The 20,083-nt window shown below is 60.3% G+C and overlaps 1 protein-coding gene across 1 annotated transcript in view; it reads right to left on the bottom strand.

Annotated features, from left to right (window-relative positions):
- Positions 1–19,841, bottom strand: part of FOXO6 (forkhead box O6) — a 53,627-nt gene extending 33,786 nt beyond the window's left edge. Inside the window, exon 1 of the mRNA XM_068917562.1 lies at positions 19,405–19,841. Coding sequence (XP_068773663.1) covers positions 19,405–19,836 — 432 coding nt within the window. The 5' untranslated portion in view covers positions 19,837–19,841. The remainder of the gene's footprint in view (positions 1–19,404) is intronic.
- Positions 19,842–20,083: the final 242 nt, after the last annotated feature.

Genomic DNA, 20,083 nt, shown 5'->3' with positions numbered 1-20,083 from the left:
TGGCCACCAGCTCCGACCTGCAGCCTGGCTACCCCAGTCACGGAGAGCACCAGTGGCAGATGACATCCCTCTGTGCTGCAGTACCCATTCCCATCCCACCGTCCCAGCCACAGGGACAGCCAGTCTGGCCCGCACTTCACCACTTCACACCACCTCAGACCCCACTGACGCTTGCCAGGCGGCATGGCGGGGAGCTTAGGCAGGGAGAGGCTTTGTCAGAGTAATGTTGCTATGAATTATTCAGAGCATAATGATAATTATAGGAGCCCCCTGGTTCTGCTCGCTCTCTGCAGACAGGATCTGGATTCGTGCTGCAAAAAGGGCTGGGGGCAGGGAGACGGGACCTGGGGACGGAAGGCATCGCTGGCCCTATCTTCCTGAGGCCATGTTGTCGCGGTGTGCCCTAGTGAGGAAGCGGCAGAGCCAGGAAGAGAATCAGGCGTCCTGCTCCCCCAGGGCCTCCCACTGAGGAGCCACCTGTGAGTGTTGGCTGGGGATGCCACAGGCAAGCACTAACGTTTGCAGCCACCTACACAATGCAGACTTCATCTTCCTGCCAAGCGTAGACCTACCCACCTCTGCTGCCCAGAGGCAACCCCTGGCAGGCTCCTGGCCTGGACTTCCAGACCTGGGTACCGGCTCCCCCCCTCTGCCGATGGCACTGCCTGCAGAGGAGCAGCAGCAGAGCCTTGCTCACATGCCAGCCCATGAGATGATTTAAACCCTTCCTAGCACTCGGTGAACCCATCCCAGGGTGGCACTGTGCCTGCCTGGCACTCACCTTCCATGTGTCTGCAGCCCTGACATGTAGGAGGCACCCAGGGCCAGAAGTTGGCCTGCACCAAGGGTGGCAGCTGGCGGGGGGGGGGCTGCTGGCGAAACTGGGGAGCCAGGCTGGTCCTGCTGCTGGGAAGTCCTGCCCCATATCCCCCTTCACCTCACACCTCCCAGCCCTGCATTCCACATCACACAGTCCCGTACCCCAAATCTCCCAGCCCCGCACCCAGTCTTCCCAGCCTTGCACCCCACATCACACGGTACTCTCCCTCACACCTCCCAGATCCACTTTCCAATCCCCCAACCTTGTACCCACATCTCATAGCGCTGTGGTCCAGGTTCCCTAGCCCTCCTCCCCACATCCCTTAGCCCCATGCTCCATGTCCCCCAGGCCTGTACCCCACATCTCACAGCCTTGCACCCTGCGCTCCCCAGCCCAGCACTTCCCTGCCCTGCTTCCCAGAACCTCTTCCTCAGGACGACCAAATTTAATTTTTTCCACTCTTCTGGGAAGTTCTAAATAAGCCTGGCCCAGTGCACACAGCAGCAGGGGCACCCCTCTAAGCCCCACACAAACCAGTTGGAGAGGGGCATAAAAACATGTCCCTGCCTCCAAGGGACAGGCAGCATGATGGGACATGGGGCTCAGCAGAGCTGCTGCCATGCTCTGGAGAGGACAGAGCTGGCCAGGGCTGCCTCTAGCCACTGGTGGACCCAAAGGTCCCTGCCAGGATCCCACTGCACATCCTCGGGGCAGGCAGAGGTTATCCCTCACCTCCCTCCATGCAAGGCCTCGTGCTCAAAACCTAACCTGCAGCCACCATCACTAACTCTGCGCAGGGCTGTTGTTGCCATAAATCCTGCAGTCTAGCAGCTGGCTCCGGGGCCTGGCAGGCAGCCTCCCCATACAGCCGCTCCTTGGCTGGCGCGCTCAGGCTCCAGGATACAGCAAAAACAAGAGCGGGTCAGCCAAGAAATGCACGTGGAGGGCGAGCAGATCCTATTGCCGGCATTCCAGAGCTGCCTGGCCGTGAACTGGGTGCTGGGAAACCTCGGCCACATGGTCCATTGCTCATGGGAGGACTCCTAAGGACACACTGCCTTAGGGATCCCCCTTAGCTGGGGATGTCACGCAGGGGTCCCTCAAGCCTGTGCCTCATCTCTGGCAGATGTCCCAGGGCCATGCACGGTGTGCGTCCACAGTGCCTCTACCACCCGTTAGCACAGGGTCACATGTGTGCACAGACATGTGCCAGGATGCAGCCGGGCTGGGCCTGCTGCAGAGTTGTCCCTGTGGCAGGTCCAGCAGCAGTTGGCAGCTGGGCGCAGGAGGGGAGCTGGACCACCTCTGAGCGAGCATCCACTCTGTGCTGCACACTGGGGGTGCCGCCAGGCTGTGACGAGGAGGGGCCCATCCCACAGCTCCAGAGGGGTCTGGAGACTGCACCTCCTCATTTCCTTCCTGGGGGTAGCCAGACCACACTGTGTGTCTGGGTTAACTTAGATCAGCCCTGGATCTGACGCACCCGTCTGGCATTTTCTCATTATACTGAGGGCTTCTGTTTTGCTGTGTGCATTTGCCACAGCATTGTCAGTGGTGGAAAAACTATTTTGCAGGCATGGCAGCGTGCCGTGGGAAAGCAGGGTGAGTGGGAACGCTGGCAGTTGCCAGCCTCCAGTCGCACACACGCAGCCAAGTGCAGCCATGTGCTCTCCAAAAATGGATCGCACAAACACAGGCCAAGAGGCAGAGGTGTGTTGGGGACCCCCATCCCTGCCCCAGCAAAGAGCCATCCCCAAAGGACAGCAATGCACTCTGAGACCCCTTGGTGCACAACCCAGAGCTGAGAGGAAACGGGCTCAGGAGCCAAAGGCAGAGTGGGCCAGCCCTTTGCTGTGCTGATGCGCAGAGTAGAGACGGGTGTTCACTGCAGCATAAGCCGTGAAGAGACACAACTGCAGCCAGAGGACTTTGAACATTTAAAAAGAAGTCGTTTGCACCTAAATCAAACCCCCTGTGAGATCTGAGCCACGTACAAAGAGCATGGGAGAACATGCAGCCGACTGTGCATGGGGGAGTCCTCTAGAAAACCCCTCCCCAATCCGCCCCAGCAGTTCTGACTCCATTAGCTAGCTGGCTTAGGGTCCAGTCTCCAGTCTTCCCTGCACAAGCCTCCAGCATCCCCTTGCTGCTGAAAGGACCATGATTGTGAGCTCTTTCCTGGCGGATGCTCCCTGTTATGCCCTTCCCAGGAGTCTGGGAGATTCCCAGACAGCACATCCCAATTCCCTGCTCCTGCTAGCATGTCACAGGGTGCTGGGCAGGCAAAGGGGGACAGGAGCTCACGCCCTAGGCTGATAAACTAGCAATGTATTTTGCAGTGACATCATGTAACCCAGCTGGCCCACATAGCACAAAGGGAAGGGGAAGACAGAGCTGAGCACATTGGAGCTTGTCAAAAGGGTTCGTCTCCACCAACAGTGGCCAGGGAAGATGGAGCTTCCCAGCATCCAGGGTGTACTGAGGAGCTGGTCTAACTGGGAATACCATCAAAGGGCAGGTGGTGGTGCCCAAGCCATGATTCCAAAGTACAGTTCCCACAGAAGACAAGGTACAAATTAACTGCTCGCCTGGCCGTCCAGGCTGGACTCTCCTCCCCACTGTGCTCAGCTCAGTGCACAGCCCAGCAGACAGACTGCTGGGAGCAGAGGCAGACCCTAGGGCAGCTCCTAATCAGCAGTTGGCTAAGATCAGGGCCCAGCAACCCCAACATAGCACCAAGGAGAGAGCAATGAGTCCTGTAGCTCTGGGGAAACCCACGGTGCAGTGTGTGAAAGCCCTCTCCTGCCTGCTGCCACGGGTCCTTCTGGCTGCCCCCTCTCCCAGCTCCAGCAGCCCCAGTGAGCAGGAGAGCTGGGAAGGCACGAATGGGCCAGAAGAGGGGCTGCATGACAGGAGAGCCACAGAGCGCTCAGCTGCTTAACTAGAGTCCCCAAGCACCAGCACTGGAGACACTGCGAGACAAAAATATGCACAGGACCCCTGGGAGGCAGTGTCTGAGCAGAGAGCAAAGAGGGGGGCTGCCTCCGTGAAGCCACTGCCGCCGGCAGCTCCCAGGGCCCCACCGCAGCACTGCAGCCTCGCAGGTCCTTGGGTGCCCTGGCAGTCCCCTCTGGCTGAGCACTGGGGTGAGGTGCCCTGGGCAAGCAGGGCTCAGGCAAGGGGCTGAGAGGAGTGAGGCATCCTGTAGTGAGGATATACTGAGGGGCTCTAGCCTGGTGAGCTCCAGGTGTGGGGTGGGCTGGGTAGAGGTACTAGGGCTATAAAATCCAGGTACGGGGTGTGTGACAAGCACGGGCTGGGTTCTGGGTATGTGGGTTCGGGGAGGTTGGAGACGCACGGTGCACAGTACTGGCTGCAGGTTCGCAAAACGCATTTGCCAGTTGGGAGTCTGGAAGCAGGTTCTCGGCACGCAGGTTTACAGCCTGGCATGGCGCAGACCTGCAGTGACGCGCGCGCTGGTAGAGGAGTGCCGGGCCACCGTGGGATCTGGGCGAGCGGGTTCCCAGTTTGGGGCCACAGAGCCAGCTGGGCCGGGTGTCTCTGGCTGACGTTCCTACCGCTCCCACGTAAGCCCTGCAGCCGTCGAGCAGCCTCCCTGCTCTGCCTTGCTGCTTTTCGGGGCAATAACTGACCAGGCCTGCCCTAGCTGTGCCCGGGCAGGCTGTGCTTTCTCCGCCAACAAGCCCGGGTGCGTGCCAAGCGTATCTCAGCTCCCCACTGCTGCTGCGCCTGTCCCAGCACTGTACGCAGAGCCTGGGCACGTCTCCAGCTACCCAGCGGTGCCAGGGAATGCACAGCCCCGTCCCCGCCGTGCCCCTGCCCCGTGCACAGCCCGTAACGCCAGGAGCTTGCCAGCGCGTGGCCCCATGTCCACCTACCCATGGGCCTGTGCCGGGCCGCCCGTGGGTGCCTTCCCAGCCCACACCTCGCTCGCCGCCCTGCCCATCGCCTGCGAGAGCCCCGCTGGCTGCAGGCGGCCGGGCAGCTGCCCAAAAGCGAGGCAGGCAGCGTGGCTGCAGCGGAGCTGGCAGCCCAGCCCCAGCCAGCTATCTGGGGCAGCGCTGCGTGTGTGGCAGCGCAGGAATGAGATCGTGGGCAGGAAAGGGCCAGGAGGCTGCAGCGCTCAGGGGAGATGGGAGACAAGGAGCACAAGCTGCTGCTCACCAGCGCTGGGAGAGGAGCAGTGCCCCGTTTCTCCCTCCCACCTCCCTGCAGGGATCACCCTTTCCTCCGGGTTTGGGCGAACCCGGTCCCTCGGCTCTGCCGGGGCTGACAGGGTTAAGGGAACAAGTTCAAGAAGTGCCACGGCCATGTTTCAGCCGTATGGGGAACCTTCCCACCGACAGCCTTTCTCTGCACAGGCCCCGGAAGGATCGTGCAGACGGTGACAGCGAGCTCAGCCCTGCTGCCAGCCGTGGGCATGGTGGGCCCTGCCACCGCTGGGGGGACGTGGCGGGGGCCAAGGACAGGTACAAAGCTGGGGTGGTTGAGGGCTGCCAGCACCAGCTGGACAAACCAGACAAGCGTGGGCTCTCGCCCGTGCCTGGAGCCGTACGCCAGCTCCACACGCACGCCTGGCTGGCTGGCTCCACTCGTCGTGTGGGCAGAGGTACTGCTCAGCCATGGCATCGTTGCAGGAACCTCCCAGGGCTAAAGGGATTGTTCAGATTAAAAGTCAACACCCTGCTGCTTGGCACCCACCGCCCCAGGGATATGTTGCCCACAGGCTCTGCTCTTGCTGGGGCGAAGGGGCGACCGCAGCTTAAAGGCATCAGACCAGAGCTGCCATTCTGTTTCTCAAATTTCTTTTAAAAGTATCAAATCCAACGGGAAGAGATTGAGCTTGGAAAAGAAGCTGTGGAAGTAAGCAGTCCAAGCCCTCAGTAGCCAGCGCTGGCAAGCAGAGCACTGCATGGCCAGGATCCATCCAAAGGCACCTGTCGGGCAGAGCACCAAGGCAGTCCTACGGGATCCGCGGGAGCCAGCGGTGTGGGCTGGGCATCCGCACACTAGGCCTGGCCACAGTGCTCCCCATGCAACAAGCCCAGCTCCCCGCACAGGACCTCCCTTCATCGCAGTCAGCCAAACCCACACGTTTTGCCCAGGCCCAGGTTAATGCAGAAGAGTCAGACTCGGCTGTGATTTACACATGTTTGCAGCCAGGCGTCCCACAAGAAATCTAACCAATGGGACCTGCAGTTAATACCTGCAACATAATAGAGCTGATTATAATAATTGGCATAATAATTACGTTACACCTAGGGATGGGTGTAAGCAGAGAGCACTGCCAAACAGACTCTTTGTCTTTGCTTTCTTGTTTTCTCTCTGGCTTGCAGGTAATAGCCAGGAATGGGCAACCCTTCTTTTAATGGACCCTTAATAATGCTGTAATTTCCCTTTGCAGGGAAAGTTTTCCAAACAGTCAAAGATTCAAAACAAAGCAATGATTGTTCCTATTAGCATTAAATTCTACTCTGGGAGAGAGAATAAATCAAGCAAGGGGATTCAATTCAAAACAGAACTATAAAAAATCCAATAATGATTTTTTAATATTAATAAGAAAAATATATTGTTATGCACCCTTAGCATTTAAACTTCTAATCCAATCAGCGCAAAGTGCAGAGATAAATCACAGCAGCCGAGGAGAAGGGAACAACCATCAAGCATTCAGCAATAAAATTCTGTCTTACATCCCTGGGACAGACATAGGTTTGACAGTTTCAAAAAATCTCGTGGAATTTATGAGCCTGTTGCGCCACAACAAGCTTGTTAATTCCTTCCTTGCATCTCTACATATGCCCTCCACCTTGGGCCCAGAGGGAGCAAGGAGCCAGGCTGCTGGACAGTCAGACGACAAGCAGTAGGCTTCCTAGCTGCCGAAGCCCTTCAGCATGGCAGTTTGGAGCAGGGGATGCGCTGCGTCCTCTCCCCAGCTCCCAAGAGCAGGTGGTGCCCAGGGATGGAGCCTCAGAGGGGGAACACACTTCCTGCATTATAGCCCTACTCGATGGGGCAGGCAAGGAGGGGAGAGATTCTCCCTTCTTGATCCCCGGGATCGCAGTGGGTGCTCGCGATCTCACGCTGCTGAACGCACCAGGGAGCAGCCACCGCGCACGGCGCTCTTCCGGGCAGCCCCATCCAAGGAACGCTGAGCAGCATGTGTCCTCCACAACCACCTGAGCCATGCCAGCTCCCGCAGACATCAATGGATGCTCTGACAAGGCCTCTGGGACCCACACAGCGTGGTCCGCACTCCACTCCTCTTTCTGTGTTCAGAGGGGGATGTGAAAACCAGGATTATGGAAAACCCTCCCCATCGTGCAGGTCTGCACAGAGCATAAAAGCATTTAAACATGTAATCCCCCCACCAACCCCCGCCAGAGCCTGAGCCGCCCTGCTGATCTAGAACAATCCCAGTACTTTGCTGGGGTCACCGTTGAGAAATAATCCCAGGCTCCCAAGACCACTCCTCCCGCGGTTTGCACCGTGCCATCCTAGTTGAACTCATTACAGATAATGGCCCACAATTCACCACTGACGCATCCTAGCTATTCCTTCTGATTTATCGGCTCCAGCAGACTATGCACAGCCACGTGGGCCAGCGAAGAGGCAGGGTGAGCAGTAAAACTTCATAAAAACTGCAACGGCTCCCTGCATCCCTGCTCCACAAGGTCTCACCTCCGTTCACGCCTGCACTGTCACTCTCAGGCCCTTGTAGACCACAACCCTTCGTGCTCCTGTCAAAACTCCAAAAGCAGCTATACCAGTTACACAAATGCTACTAGGCAGGAAGAGAGAGCAGAGGGAAATGTGAAACGACTGCTACGACCACAAGCGGATACAGGGACTGAGGAAGAGCAAACAACCAGCATCTTTCTAGGTAGCAGTGATGATACCTGCATCATCACAGCCATGCGACAGCCAAGGACAAAAGACATCTCAGCCACAGAGGGAGTTCCTAGACGGCTTGCAAACTGCTGACGACACAAACTGGGGCTAGGAGAGAGCGAGGGCATTTGGGGACAGATGGACAGACACTCTGCTACTGCTCAGGAGCACCACGAGGCTTCACTCCTTCCACTTCCTAGTGTCCGCAGTCCTCACAGGGGAGGCTAACAAGGGGCAAAGGATTAGTTAAAGCTATTACAGGTCTAAATCTGATGTGCAATAAGGCGTTTCTGCTCTGCTTTCACTTCAGATGGTTTTGTCAGATGCTCTTGGCGCAAGCGCCAGGCTTGGCAGAGCTTCGTCCTCCCGCTCAGAGGCTTGGCACTGCCTGGGTCCCACTCAGCCACCAGCGCTGCCTTTCACAGTCTCTCTGCCCATCAGAGGGGAGCAAAGGTGTTACCCCCGGCACAGCAGGCACCCATCGCCTTCCAGCAATCTGCAATATATTTTAATGCAAAAAGAGTGGAAATATCCCATGACGGGGCTCTGAATTGCCAGGGCGTGCGGCGGCTCCCAGGGACGCGAGCGCGCTAGCACTAGCACCGTGGCGGATGGCAGCACGCTCAGAGGAGCTGCATGCGGCTCTTGGGCTCTCCCGTTCGCTACCGCCATGGCTGAGGTGTTTTCACAGCTGCGACGCGCAGTCCTTGGCGTGAACCGACAAGCAGCACTGGAGCATTCGGTTCAGCAGCCGGTCCGACCAGACCGGCGGCTCTGAGATTCAGGCCATACGTTGGGCTCCCAGATGAACTGGCACAGCCCTCAGCCGCCGGGATGCCCTGCGAGCCAAAGGAGGGCTGCAGGGTGAAACCCTCCCTAGGGGTAAGGGATGGGGCAGGTCGCCCACATCTCCATGCCATGCCGCCTTCTGCTCCAGCCAGCTGCCCTGCAGCTGAAGGAGAAACCTGGGGTCCCCAGGGCAGCACAGCCACCCGCACAAGGGTGACAGGAAAGCACTTGGGGACCTCGGAGGGTGAGAAGCGCCCCTCCAACACTCGCTGCACCCCAAGGCATTGCCTCCTGGCTCCCAGTAGGGTCTGGGCCACCTGAGGCAGAGGCCTTCTCCAGCGCGCGGGAGCCAAGGAGCGCTGAGCACCCCAGGGCAAGTTCCCGCTCGGCGCAGAGAAGCCCATGGCGGAGCTGTGCGACCAAAGCAAGCCGTTTTGCCCGCGGCCTCGCGAGGCTTCGAGCCGGGCAGCGGGGCTGAGCCTGCGTTTGTCCCTGAGGGTAGGAGCTGCTCTCCGGAGCTCTCCAGGCCTTGGCTGGGAGGTGCCGCGCGCAATGGCGGCTCAGCACCCCGCCGCCGGGGGGGGGGGGGGGCAGCGCCTCGCGCGCAGGCCGCAGCCAGCACCTTCCCCCGCGGGTGAGGCCGCCAAGGGGAGCCGAGGCTCTCGGGGCACCTACGGGACGGGGGGGGGGGGCTGGCGCAGCCCTGCCAACACCCGTCTCCGCCGTCCCCTGAGGCCGCCGCGGCCCCCCCCCCCCGGCCCCGGCGCGGCCTCCTGCCCTGCCCGCCTGAGAGAAGCCAGACGCCCCGGGAGACAACAAAGGCCGCTCTGAAGGGGACGGGGGGTGTCTCGCCGCGCGCTGGGCCGCCCAGCCACCGGGGCGGCGGGCGAGGGGCCGCGCGCTTTCCGGGGGGGGGCGCCTGCAGGGTGCCTGCCGGGGGCACCCGTTTGGGTGGGCGAGCTGGTGGCTGGGGGGGGGGTGACCGGGGTCGGGGTGGTGGCGGGGGGGGAGTGAACTTTTGAACCAACAGGCTGGAAGATCGGTGCATTACCTTAACGCGAGTTAAAAATAACCGTCTCGTCTCTTGAAATGAGTCTGTCTGCAATTACAGCTTGGCATGTCTGCTTCGGAGCGTCCCCGGGCTGGCACGGCGCCAGGTGGCAGGCGGCTTCTAACAACCCTCGCTGCCTTTTTTTATTTTTTTATTTATTTCCCCCCCCCCCCCACCTCCTTCCTGAGCAAATCAAAGGTGTCTGCTCAGCTCCTCGGCTCAGGCATCACCCCGCACACCAAGCCACGGCCACGTCTTCCAAAGCGCCTCCGATACCCACCGCTCAGCAGAAAGGCCCTTTCTTCCCTCCCGCTTGGGGCAAGGCCGGGCGGCTGGACAAACCCAGCCGGGCGCGTAAGGGAAGGCGAGAGGCGCCTGTCTTGCTGCCTCTCCCCGGCTGTCTTTGCACATCTGAACGCAACGTGCAAGCGTGAGCGCAGGCGTGCAGGCACCAGCGCAAGCGCCTACATGCGACGAGCTCTGTGCACGCGTGCGCGCACCCCTGCGGGACGGCGCGTTAGCACGACCGTGCAGCATGTGCACCAGCGTGGGCACCCCTGCGCCCTCGACGCACACGCACACGTATACGCCAGTCAACACGGGCAAATTAAGAAGCGCTGGGTTGCATGTGCACACGGACATGCACGCGTGAGTCCCTGCGCACAAGGCGAGTGATGCCGGGGCAGCCACACGCGTGCACGGCGCTGGATGAAAGCAGGACCATACGGGGTGCACTGGTCTGCAGCGTTCACATACGCGTTCGCACATGCTACAGCCTGATCTAGGCTGAGGGCCCACGGTGCCGGGAAAGGTATGGGGGCAACTGGCAGAGGAGGGACATGGCAGCCGAAAGTGCTCTCAGATGCCAAGGCCACCGTCTCTGCAGCCTGTGGCATCGGTCTGGCGATGCTCGGCCCAGTCCCGCAGCTCCTCGGGCAGGCAGAGGGAGCACTTCGCGCCGGGGAGGACAGCCGGCTTTGCCCGCTCTGCGGAGAGACACACGGCAGAGCTACCGTGCACGCGCCTGTCCCGGCATCCCCCCTCGCGTGCCCAGACCGCCAGCACCCGGCGCTGCCTGGGAAACCTCCTCTGTGTCACACAGGCCCCAGGGGAGCAGCACGCTGCGCTATGTCTCCGCTACATCTGCGGGAACAAAGTGCTGGAGGCAGCCGGCTGTGGAGACAGGCGGTTACCCCCGGTACCCGTGCCGGGGCGGGGGGGGCCCGCAGGCAGCAACCCCCCGGGCAGCCCTCCTGCTGCCACGCTGGGGAGGATCCCTGCGTGGCACGCACCCCCCCGGGGCACCACCTCGGGGGGCACCGCGTGGGCGCTGGGCAAGGGAAAGACATGCCACCCTTGGAAAAATCAGGCTGTGCAGACCACCCCGCCAGGCGCGATCGCCGCCATCTCATCCCAGTTTCGCGTCTCTCTCACGCTCTGGGGCAGCCTCCCCCCAAACCCACCAGAGGCCTCGGGGCCCGGACGCCCCACAGCCAGACGGAGCAGGGGACAGCTAGGGCTGCCCCGCTCTGGGACTCGGCCTCCCTGCCAGGAGCAAAGGGGGCGCCCGGGGGGGCCCCGCTGCCGGCCCAGCAGCTGGGTGCTGCTGCGCTCTGGCTGTGCCCCGCTCCCAGCGCGAGCTGCCTCCTCCTCCGGCGGGTGAAAGCAATCTTTGTGCCGTGCTTTCAGTTCTGCTTGCTGGCACGCCGCCAAGGCAACACATAATAATGAACAGATGCTGTCCAAAATGAGCTTCAGCAGCAGACAGGCAAGCCATTCCAAGTGTCCTTCCGTAACCTAAAGTGCCTTTCACCTCGGCACTAATCAGGCACCTTCAGCAGGAGAGAGGAGCGGACGTGAAGTGTCTGGCTAATTAAAAGTAATGCGATCGGGGACTGGAGAGCCCCTGTCAATGGGTTCAGGGAGGGAAGGAGGGAAAGCAGCTGCCTGGGCACCTCCCTGCAGTGCGGCCAGGGGGCAAAGGGGCACGGCCAGGGGTAGGAGGGCAGGAAGAGACCCCACGCAGAGCCTTGCAGGGCTCCAGAGCACATCCGCGGCCAGGGGGTTGCCCGTGGGAGACCCAATGGCAAATGCAAGGGAGATGCAAGGGCTCCTGACAGACCCCAGGGGTGGAGGGGTCAGCCCGGGGCCAGGGGCCAAATCATGCTCCCAAACAGCCCCATGCAAGGGTTGAGGATAAGAAGGGGGGCAGAGGGAAAAGAGGCAACCCCAGGTCTGTAGTATCCAGAGAGCCCTGGGCAGAGCCCTCCACCCGCCCCCTGCACGGGCTCAAAAGCTGCATGGAGGGAACAGAAACATCCTGGCCCTGCCCGTGCCTCTGCACACCTCAGTCACTGCCTGTGAGCTTTCCTACGGGCGATCAACCACACCAATCCCCAGGGTTTTCATCAAATCGAAAGCCCAAAAGAGCCTCGCTCCCTCTGAGCATCTGGTCCGTTGTACCACGGTCACCTCTGCCCCAGCCGTCCACTAGCAGGTTTCTCCTCTGAATCCTGTTGCCCCCAGGTCTGCTCTCCCGTGCCCTCTGTGTCTTACTGAGAAAATTTCTCCCTAGGCAAAGGCCTGGAGGGCACAGGCAGCCGTACCCCAGCGTTAGTCCTGCTACGAGAAGGAGCCATTGCAATTTCGGCCGCAATCATGCCTGCCAAACCCTGCATGGGTGGAGAAGCAAGTACAGCCTGCGACACTCCCAAGGTTTGTAGCTCGGCTGAATGACGCAGGGGGAAGAAAGGAGGGGAGATCTGGCCCCTTCCTGCTTGCTCCCTCCATGAGGGCATGGCAAAATCAGGAGCCAAGCATAAAACTCTGCTCCCAAATCACTGGCGACCGCAGGCTGCCAGGTCCCCGAGCACAGCAGTCATTCCTGGCCGACAGCATACCAGCGAGGATCCCATCACCAAAGAGAGCCGGGCCAAGGAGTTCCCAGGGCTCCAAAAGCTTCAACCTGCTCCTACGTTGAGCCTGGCCAGATCCGCCGGGGCACCAGAGTCCACGCAAAATATTTACGAGGCTTTTTAAGTACAAATCCAAACACCAGGAAATCCATTCCCCAGCCCGGGAATCTGGCACTCACGTCACAGCATTGGGCTGCAGAGAGCAAGAGGGAGGGAGGGATGCACACACGCACACAGGCACACACGCACAGCGGCAGGGACACACTGAGACAGCAAGTGACAGACTCCAAGTGCTCTTCTAGTCCGCAGAATCTTAACTGTAGTTTATATTCCAGTGGTTATTAAAAATAAAGGGGGGGGGGAGCCAAGAGCAGAGCAAGCTGTTCATTTGGAGCCTTTCCCTTGGGTTTAATAAAGCCCCACTCACTGCTGTAGTATCATTTTTATGCTATCATAAAGCTGGACCATTTAGCAGGTTTGTGTTACTTCAGCAGTTAGCGCTGCATGAAAAGCAATTCCAGAAGAGAGAGAGAAAGAAAGAAAAAAAGAAAGAAAGAAAAAAAAAAAAAGGAAGATGAAAAACCTCCCAAAGAGAGAAAAATGAGGCAGGAAGGAGGAGAGCAGCCTGGGGGACCCCTCGCGGGCCAGGCCCTGAGCGCCCACCTCGCTGAGCGCTGCGAGCGGCGCCGGAGCGCATCGCACGCCGGGCGCAGCCCATCGCTCTGCAGGCACCGTCGCCACGCACGGAGCCAGGGCAAGTCCAGGGACGTGGCCTCAGCGCCCAGACCTGGCAGCAAGTGGCCGCAGCAGGCAAGGGTGCAAAGCATCTGGGGGGGGGGGAAACCCCTGGCTGCATTGAGACCCCCGCGTCCCGCAGGAAAGGGTCGAGGCTCCACTGGAGACAAGGGGAGCCCTGGCTGTGCCCCAGCAGCATTGCACTCGTGGGTACAAGGGACCAGGGTGGCTTCTCCGGGGCTGTTTGGGGGACGAAGCGGAAGGGCTTCCCCAGGGCCGGCACACCTGGGTGCAGAGGGACGAGTGGCTCCCCTCCTAGTGAGAGAGGGCAGGCGGCCCCAGCGCTCCCCGCCAGGCCCTCGCAGCCCCCCTGCTCCCGGGCCGGGGAGCTCTCCGGGAACGCCGGTCACTCCGAGGCTGGAAAATCTCCATATATGGAGAGGACGGGGACGCACCGCGGGGCCCCAACTGCGGCATCCGCCGCGCTCGCCGGGGCAGCCCCGGCACTGCGCCCTCCGCCAGCCCCCGGGGACGCGAGGTGGCTCGCATGCCTTCCTCCAACCCAGAGATGGGCTCAAAGTCCTGGGGGCAAACGGGAGCCAGCCTGCTCTGCCCCCACCAGGCCAGCTCATTCTCCCCATTGCTTTCCCCTTCGCTGCTCTCCTGCATGGCCTGTTCCCTCCCCAAGGGGAAAGTCGTCCCCGTTTATCTCATGCCCTGGTTTCAAACCTGTTCAGCCACATAGGGCAACGTCCCACACAGATGCGCTAGCCCAAATCTAAGAGGTGAAATGCAGGGACTTGGCATCAAGTGGTAGCAAAAGAGCCATGCCTTGGCCAAGCTCCCCTAAAAGATATTTTTGCCGTGTTCGTACAGCACCTAGCACAGTGGTGTTCTGGGCCAGGATTGCAGCTCTACCTCCTTTGCTAATATTGGGATGGGGGGCATATCTTGGGGATCTCTATGCAGAACAGGGAGGTGAAGTGCTCCCTTAGCGCTGGCCCTGGACAGAGCCTGCTGGCGGGCAGAGCAGGGCGTGCAGGCCACGCTCCCATCCAAACACCCTTTCTGCCCCTTTTTCTCCCTGCTGCAGAAACAAACAGGGCATCATTCATTCCCATTCTGCCCTGCAATCGCGGGGTCATTGCATGGCAGCCCTCAGCCCGAGTGCACAGTGCTCCTGGGCATCCCTGGGCCTGGCAGAGCCTGGGTTCCCACGTCCACCCTGCCCACCACTTCAGGAGCAGCCCATCATACTGCGTACCCAGCAATATAAAGGAGGAGGAGGTGTAGGGGAGGGCTGGGAAATTAAGGTTTTCAGCGCTGTCAGAGCCACATCAAACAGGCATGCACCAGCTGATTGCTTGATTGTTATATTTTGGATGTCAAACCGGAGCAAGCAGAACCTTTAAAATGCATCAGTGCTGCTGCCTTTTTGACGGAGGGTGTTGGTTTCCCATTAACAAGTGGAAAGCGTGAGCTGGAGCAGAAAACTTCAAGCGCTTTGGAATTGATAAAATAACAACTCCCTAATTAAGCAGAACTGTCAGTCACGGGTGCCTGCTGCCCTGCATTGGGAAACAGCAGCAGCTCTGGGTGCACGTGCCCAATGCACCAGCCCAGCCCGCTGCGGCACAGAGAACCCCAAGAAACAACCCCACGCTTATCCCAGAGCTGCCTTGCACACCTCCAGGAGGCCCCGGGGAATCAGTATGCCTCATGGTCAGAGCACTCCTTGCCTATTAAACAAGAATCCTGGATCCTAGTCCTAGTGCTGACTACAGCCAGGCTGTTTAAAAGCTGTGCCTCAGTTTACCTCTCTAGAAGGCAGCATAACACAACCCACAGTTCAGTGGGAAAGCAGAGGCTTGACCCCAAAACACACCCCACGCTGGCATCCATTTCCCCTCCGTGAGATAAATCCCCAGCCTAGGGGACTAAGTGCCTGATAGACAGGTCACCTCCAGACATGCCTCTGCTGGGTACAGGCAGCATTCCTACGGGCTGATCCATGGTCAGATGCAGTCAGGATCCTCAAGGTTCTGCTGTGAGTTCCAGCCCTGATGTTTGAGCAGGGCATTTGCATATGGAAAGTATTGCCTACTGGTTGGAGCCAGCCAGGAGTCGCAGCTCCAGCCTTGCCTGGCAGCATGGCCTCGGCCACCCCTTGATGGAGGAAGCCATGCCCCTGGCCTGACTCTCAAACCAGTGGCAACCCTGCTCTCCCCAGCATGGGGATGCTTCGAAGGAGCTAATTAAAGGAACAGCCCATTACCCAAGACCCCCCTCCGACACTGCTGTGCTCGGTAATGAAACGCTTTAAACCCATGATGCTTCTCCCAGGCCTGGGGCAGGAGGGACGCGGGATCTCCAGGGGCTCTTTAATAAGCTGCAAACAGCTTGTTACTGCAAAATTGACTGCCCAGCACTCCAGGTGCTACTGCGGCACCACATTGGCAAGAAACGGAGTTGCCAGTCTGCCCTGGGCCAGGAGCAGAGCTCCCACCGAGGAGAGGATGCAACAGGGGCACCCCCGTGGAGTCCAAGCCAGGCGGACAGCTGGAGGGAGGGGACAGCCAGGAGGGACACAGGCGAAGCAGAGTTGTCCTTGCTGTCCCCATGCTTCAGATGCATGCCAGTGACCAGGGAGGAATCCAGTTTCAGCAAGGAGGAGCTGGCCACAGCCCTGTGGCTGTGCCAGTGCTGGCTGGGCAGGAGAAGGCTGTGTGGATGTTTAACCCCTGACAGGCAAGTCCCCAGCCAGCAGCAAGACAGACTAAGCAAAGGGGGTCTCTGCACGCTGCTTGCTGCCCCTAGGTTGCCACCAGTCCTCAAACCACAAGCCTAGACAGGGATCGGGCACCCGTAGCAGCCTTCAACACCTGGGAAGAGCACAGCCCTCTGCCCTCCCAGTAGCTCCACAGCTCCAGCCGTGGGCCCATGCTGGCCAGCCACTGTGCTGGGATAGGAGGGTTCAAACACAGTCCGAATGCCACTGCAAGGGAAGCTACAGGGTACAAGTTGTTAGCTGCTGCAGCAATGCCAGCCTTCCCAATGGAGCTACATGTTCACCGTCCAGGGGAGCAGGGCCACCACCAGACCCATTCTGTCCCAGAGATGGCTGCTCAGGAAGGGCCAGGGAGACAGAGAGTATCACATCGCTGTCCTGCAGAACCTCCATCATGGGGAAGCGCCTCCAGCCGGGCCTGACTGAGCAGGCTGCCTGTGCAAATACCCCTTTGTGCTCAACAGTATTTGGACCTTGAGCCTTTCCTCCATTCTGCATACATTACATGCCATGAAGCAGGCCATGGCCCTGGTCTCCCCATGCCTCCAGCTTCTCCATGGCCCCAAAGGTGTCACCACCTCCTTGCCCTGACATCACCAAGGTGCTCTGCAGAGAGATGCCACGCATGTTTCACCTTCCCAGCTTGCCCGCGCATTCCCTGGTGTTGTACCCTTTCTATTTCCCACCTCCTTTAACGTCGTCCCTTCATGAAAACTGCAGTATTCCATGCAGCTCCGTTGGGATTAAAGTGCACATTGGGCAGTGCAGGTACTCAGCGCTGTGTGGACACATGCCAGACACCACCCTTACCCCAAAGAACAAGGGACACCCGGGAATGGCATGGGGAGCAAGGGACAGAGCTGAAGAACCTGCATTGCTCCCACACGCTCCCTGGTGGAGGCTTCAGTGTGAGAGGGTGTTGGCTCAGGAGCTAGCGGTCCCCGGTGGCACAGAGTTGAGGAAGGGGATACCCAGGAGATGGGTCTGACTACGTATGGCCATTCCCACTTTCCAGAAGAGAAGCCCTTGAGGGTCACCTCTCCCTAGGACTGATCCAGGAAGGCAAAGCTAGCTTCAAAGCCTGTCCTTGCCCAGAGGCCGGAAGTTGCTGTCCTTGCTGGTGAGTGCAGAATGGGAAGCCTGTGCCACCTTGCACATACACATACACACATGCTTTGCCAAGTGTCCCCACCATTGCCCTCATACTTCCAAAGAGGACACCAGTCACTCCTCCACCCTGCAACCCACCGGAGGCTCAAACTCTGGCACTCGCATATGATAAGGATGTCATGTTTGTGCCAGTCTCCCAATCCAGCTGCCAGCCTGTGCCACCCTGGGCCAGGGGTCTTACCACCTGGGAGAAAAGCTTTGCTGGTCTCTGCTCAAAGGCAGTTTCCACCTCCCATGCGCCAGGTCGGTGCAGGCATACCATTAGAAGCATAAACTCACCCGTCCCTGCTTCCTCCCAACTAGAGCTCAGCACACAAACTTGCTGCCACTCACAGCACTGTCCCCTTGCCCTTGCTCCCCCAGGCTGCCCTCTGGGGACGCCCAGCATGGGGGATCCCCAAGCGCTCCACACACCCCAGTGACACCATATGGCAGAGAGCTGGGAACAGGATTGCCAGGGAATCCCTTCGCTCCTCACCCGAAGGCACCTCGTGCTCCTGGCCACCAGTTCAGAGCCCTGACAAACATCTCCACTGCGTACCTGTGCCCCCAGAGCCCGCTCCGCGTTCCCACCCTGACTCCATCAGTGCACCCCACCAGCAGGCACCGAAGGGCATGAGCCTTGGGGAGGCCCTTCTCCCCCAGCACATGCCCAAGGCCATACAGATCTCTCCAGAGGTATAGGTTTGACTGACCTTATCATCAACTGCCTTATCCTGACTTCTCCAGAGGTCCTGACACCCTCCCCCACTCCAGGGTGAGGAAATCACTGCACAGAGACTCCAGGGACACCAGCTCCCTTCCTACCTTCCCGGCACAACCCAGGGCAAGTCACCTATCTCTCTGCAGAGAGGACACCCAACCTCCACACAATCACCTGCAACACCAGCTCCTGTGATCCCAGCCACAGGTGCCACAGGCAGACAGACAGAGAGACCAGCATCCCTTCCTCCCCCAGCAGCACTGGGGGTGTAATGGGGGGCCAGGACAGCCCCGTGTACAACCCAACAAGGAGCAAGCCGGATTGGACTGACTGTGACAGAGACCAGGAAACACCATGCCAGGACAGAGGTCAGCCCGTCCATCACAGCAGGCCGGTATTAGAGGCCACAAGCCTCGTTACACACGCTAATCGCACTGGAGGTGACAGGGCTTAGGGGAGGGCTTAAGAGAAACCGTCTCCTTTTTACTGACACCATCTGGACACAAGGCGATCTCTCCCCCTTCCCAGCATTGCTACTGGGAGCCGAGCAAGTGCCAGTTGGAGGGGTAACGGATCTCTGTGGCCAGCACGGCCCAAGCCCAGCTCAACTCTGGGCAGCCTCCCTGCTCTCTCCCGTCTCCAGGAGGGTCAGTGTAACACGGCCCCAGTACAAGCCAAGCAAGAGGGGGAATTATTGCTGCTACCAGGGATATCTAACAAACCAACAGCACCAGCCTGGAGCAGAGTTGGGAAAACTGACTACGGAGCCAAGCAGGCTATGTGCGTGCCCCTAGGAAGGGGGACGTAGCCCCAGGGAAGGCTGGGGCAGGAACTGAGCCTCTGAAGCTGAGGCAGACAGTCGCAGAGCTGAACTGTGCAAAAGCCAGCCAGGAGCCACCTGTTTGGGGAAAGCCCTTCCTCCAGCTGGCCTCCTGGGCACACCACCGGGACTCCTGAGCCCCAGCACCTGGGACAGCCGGGGGTGCCCACACTGTGCTGCTGACGGGGCTTCCCGCATACACGGACAGGCAGAGCTGGGGCAGCAGGATTGTCATGCATAATGCTCTGGTGCTCACGTGCCAGAAGCAGAGGCAGCCACAGCCACCCTCTCCACTCAGTCCCCACTACACATCCCGCCAAGCCCTGCAGGCGGAGCGGGAGCCTCCATCGCCTTCACCCTGGGGAGGACCCTGGCCCGGGGCTCCGGGCACTGTCATGCCACTGAGCCAGAGCACAGCCCCAACGGCGGGACGAGCAGGTGAATCGGGAAGAAGCTCACCCTCCACTCGCCCACATAACGTGGCGCAGCACCTCTCCCCAAAACTTGACCGGCTCCCTTTCCCCGGCCACAAGGAAAGCAGGGGGTCCCAGCTCACTCACCAGCCCCGAAACACCCCGGTGAGGGGCTACGGTCAGGCTGCGGCTGCCGAGCGCGGAAGCCACCGGGGGCACGGGCAGCCTGGAGGGCGCCTCCAGGAGCGGGGGAAAGTTGCGCGACGGGGTCGGGGGCAGGGGGGCAGGTACCTTCCAGCCGGCAGAGCTGTTGCTGTCTCCTTTATCCTTAAAGTAGGGGACGTATCGGACCATCCAGTCGTAGATCTGCGAGAGGGTGAGCCGCTTCTCCGGGGAGCTCTCGATGGCTTTGGTGATGAGGTCGGCGTAGGAGAGGTTGCCCCAGGCGTTCCTGCGGGAGGTCTTGGCCTTGCGGAGCTGTCCAACGTCCGCGCCGGGCGGCGGCAGCGCGGCGGCGGCTCTGCGCTCCGCCGGGGCCGCCGCGTTCTCGGCGCCCTCCGCGCCGCCGGCCGCCAGCGCCGGGGGGCCGCCCGCCGCGCCCCCATCCTCCTCCTCCGCCGGGAAGTCGGGGTGGGGGAGAGGCCAGGTGCACGACCGCGGCCGGCTCTGGGGTTCAAAATCCGGGTCGATCTCTACCTGATGCGCCTGGAGCTTTTCTTCCATGGTCCTCCCGCCGCTCCCCCCCCCCCGCCCGCCCGCCCGCCCCCCCGGAGTTACGGTCGATTTCCAGCCAAAAAAAAAAGAGGGAGAGGAGTGTGAAGAAGGGCTCCGAGGCAGGCGGAGGGGTGGGGGGATGAAGGGGGGGGAGGAGGGAAGGGGGGCGGGGAGGGGGGGACGCCGGTCCGTGCGCCCGGATCCTCGAGGTGCAAAGGCGGCGGGGGAGAGCGCAAAGCAGCCCAAAGTCCGGAGC

This window comes from Struthio camelus, chromosome 23, assembly GCF_040807025.1.
Source record: "Struthio camelus isolate bStrCam1 chromosome 23, bStrCam1.hap1, whole genome shotgun sequence".
Taxonomy (NCBI): domain Eukaryota; kingdom Metazoa; phylum Chordata; class Aves; order Struthioniformes; family Struthionidae; genus Struthio; species Struthio camelus.
Note: the sequence above shows the minus strand (reverse complement) of the source record. Positions and strands in the feature narration are given on the sequence as shown.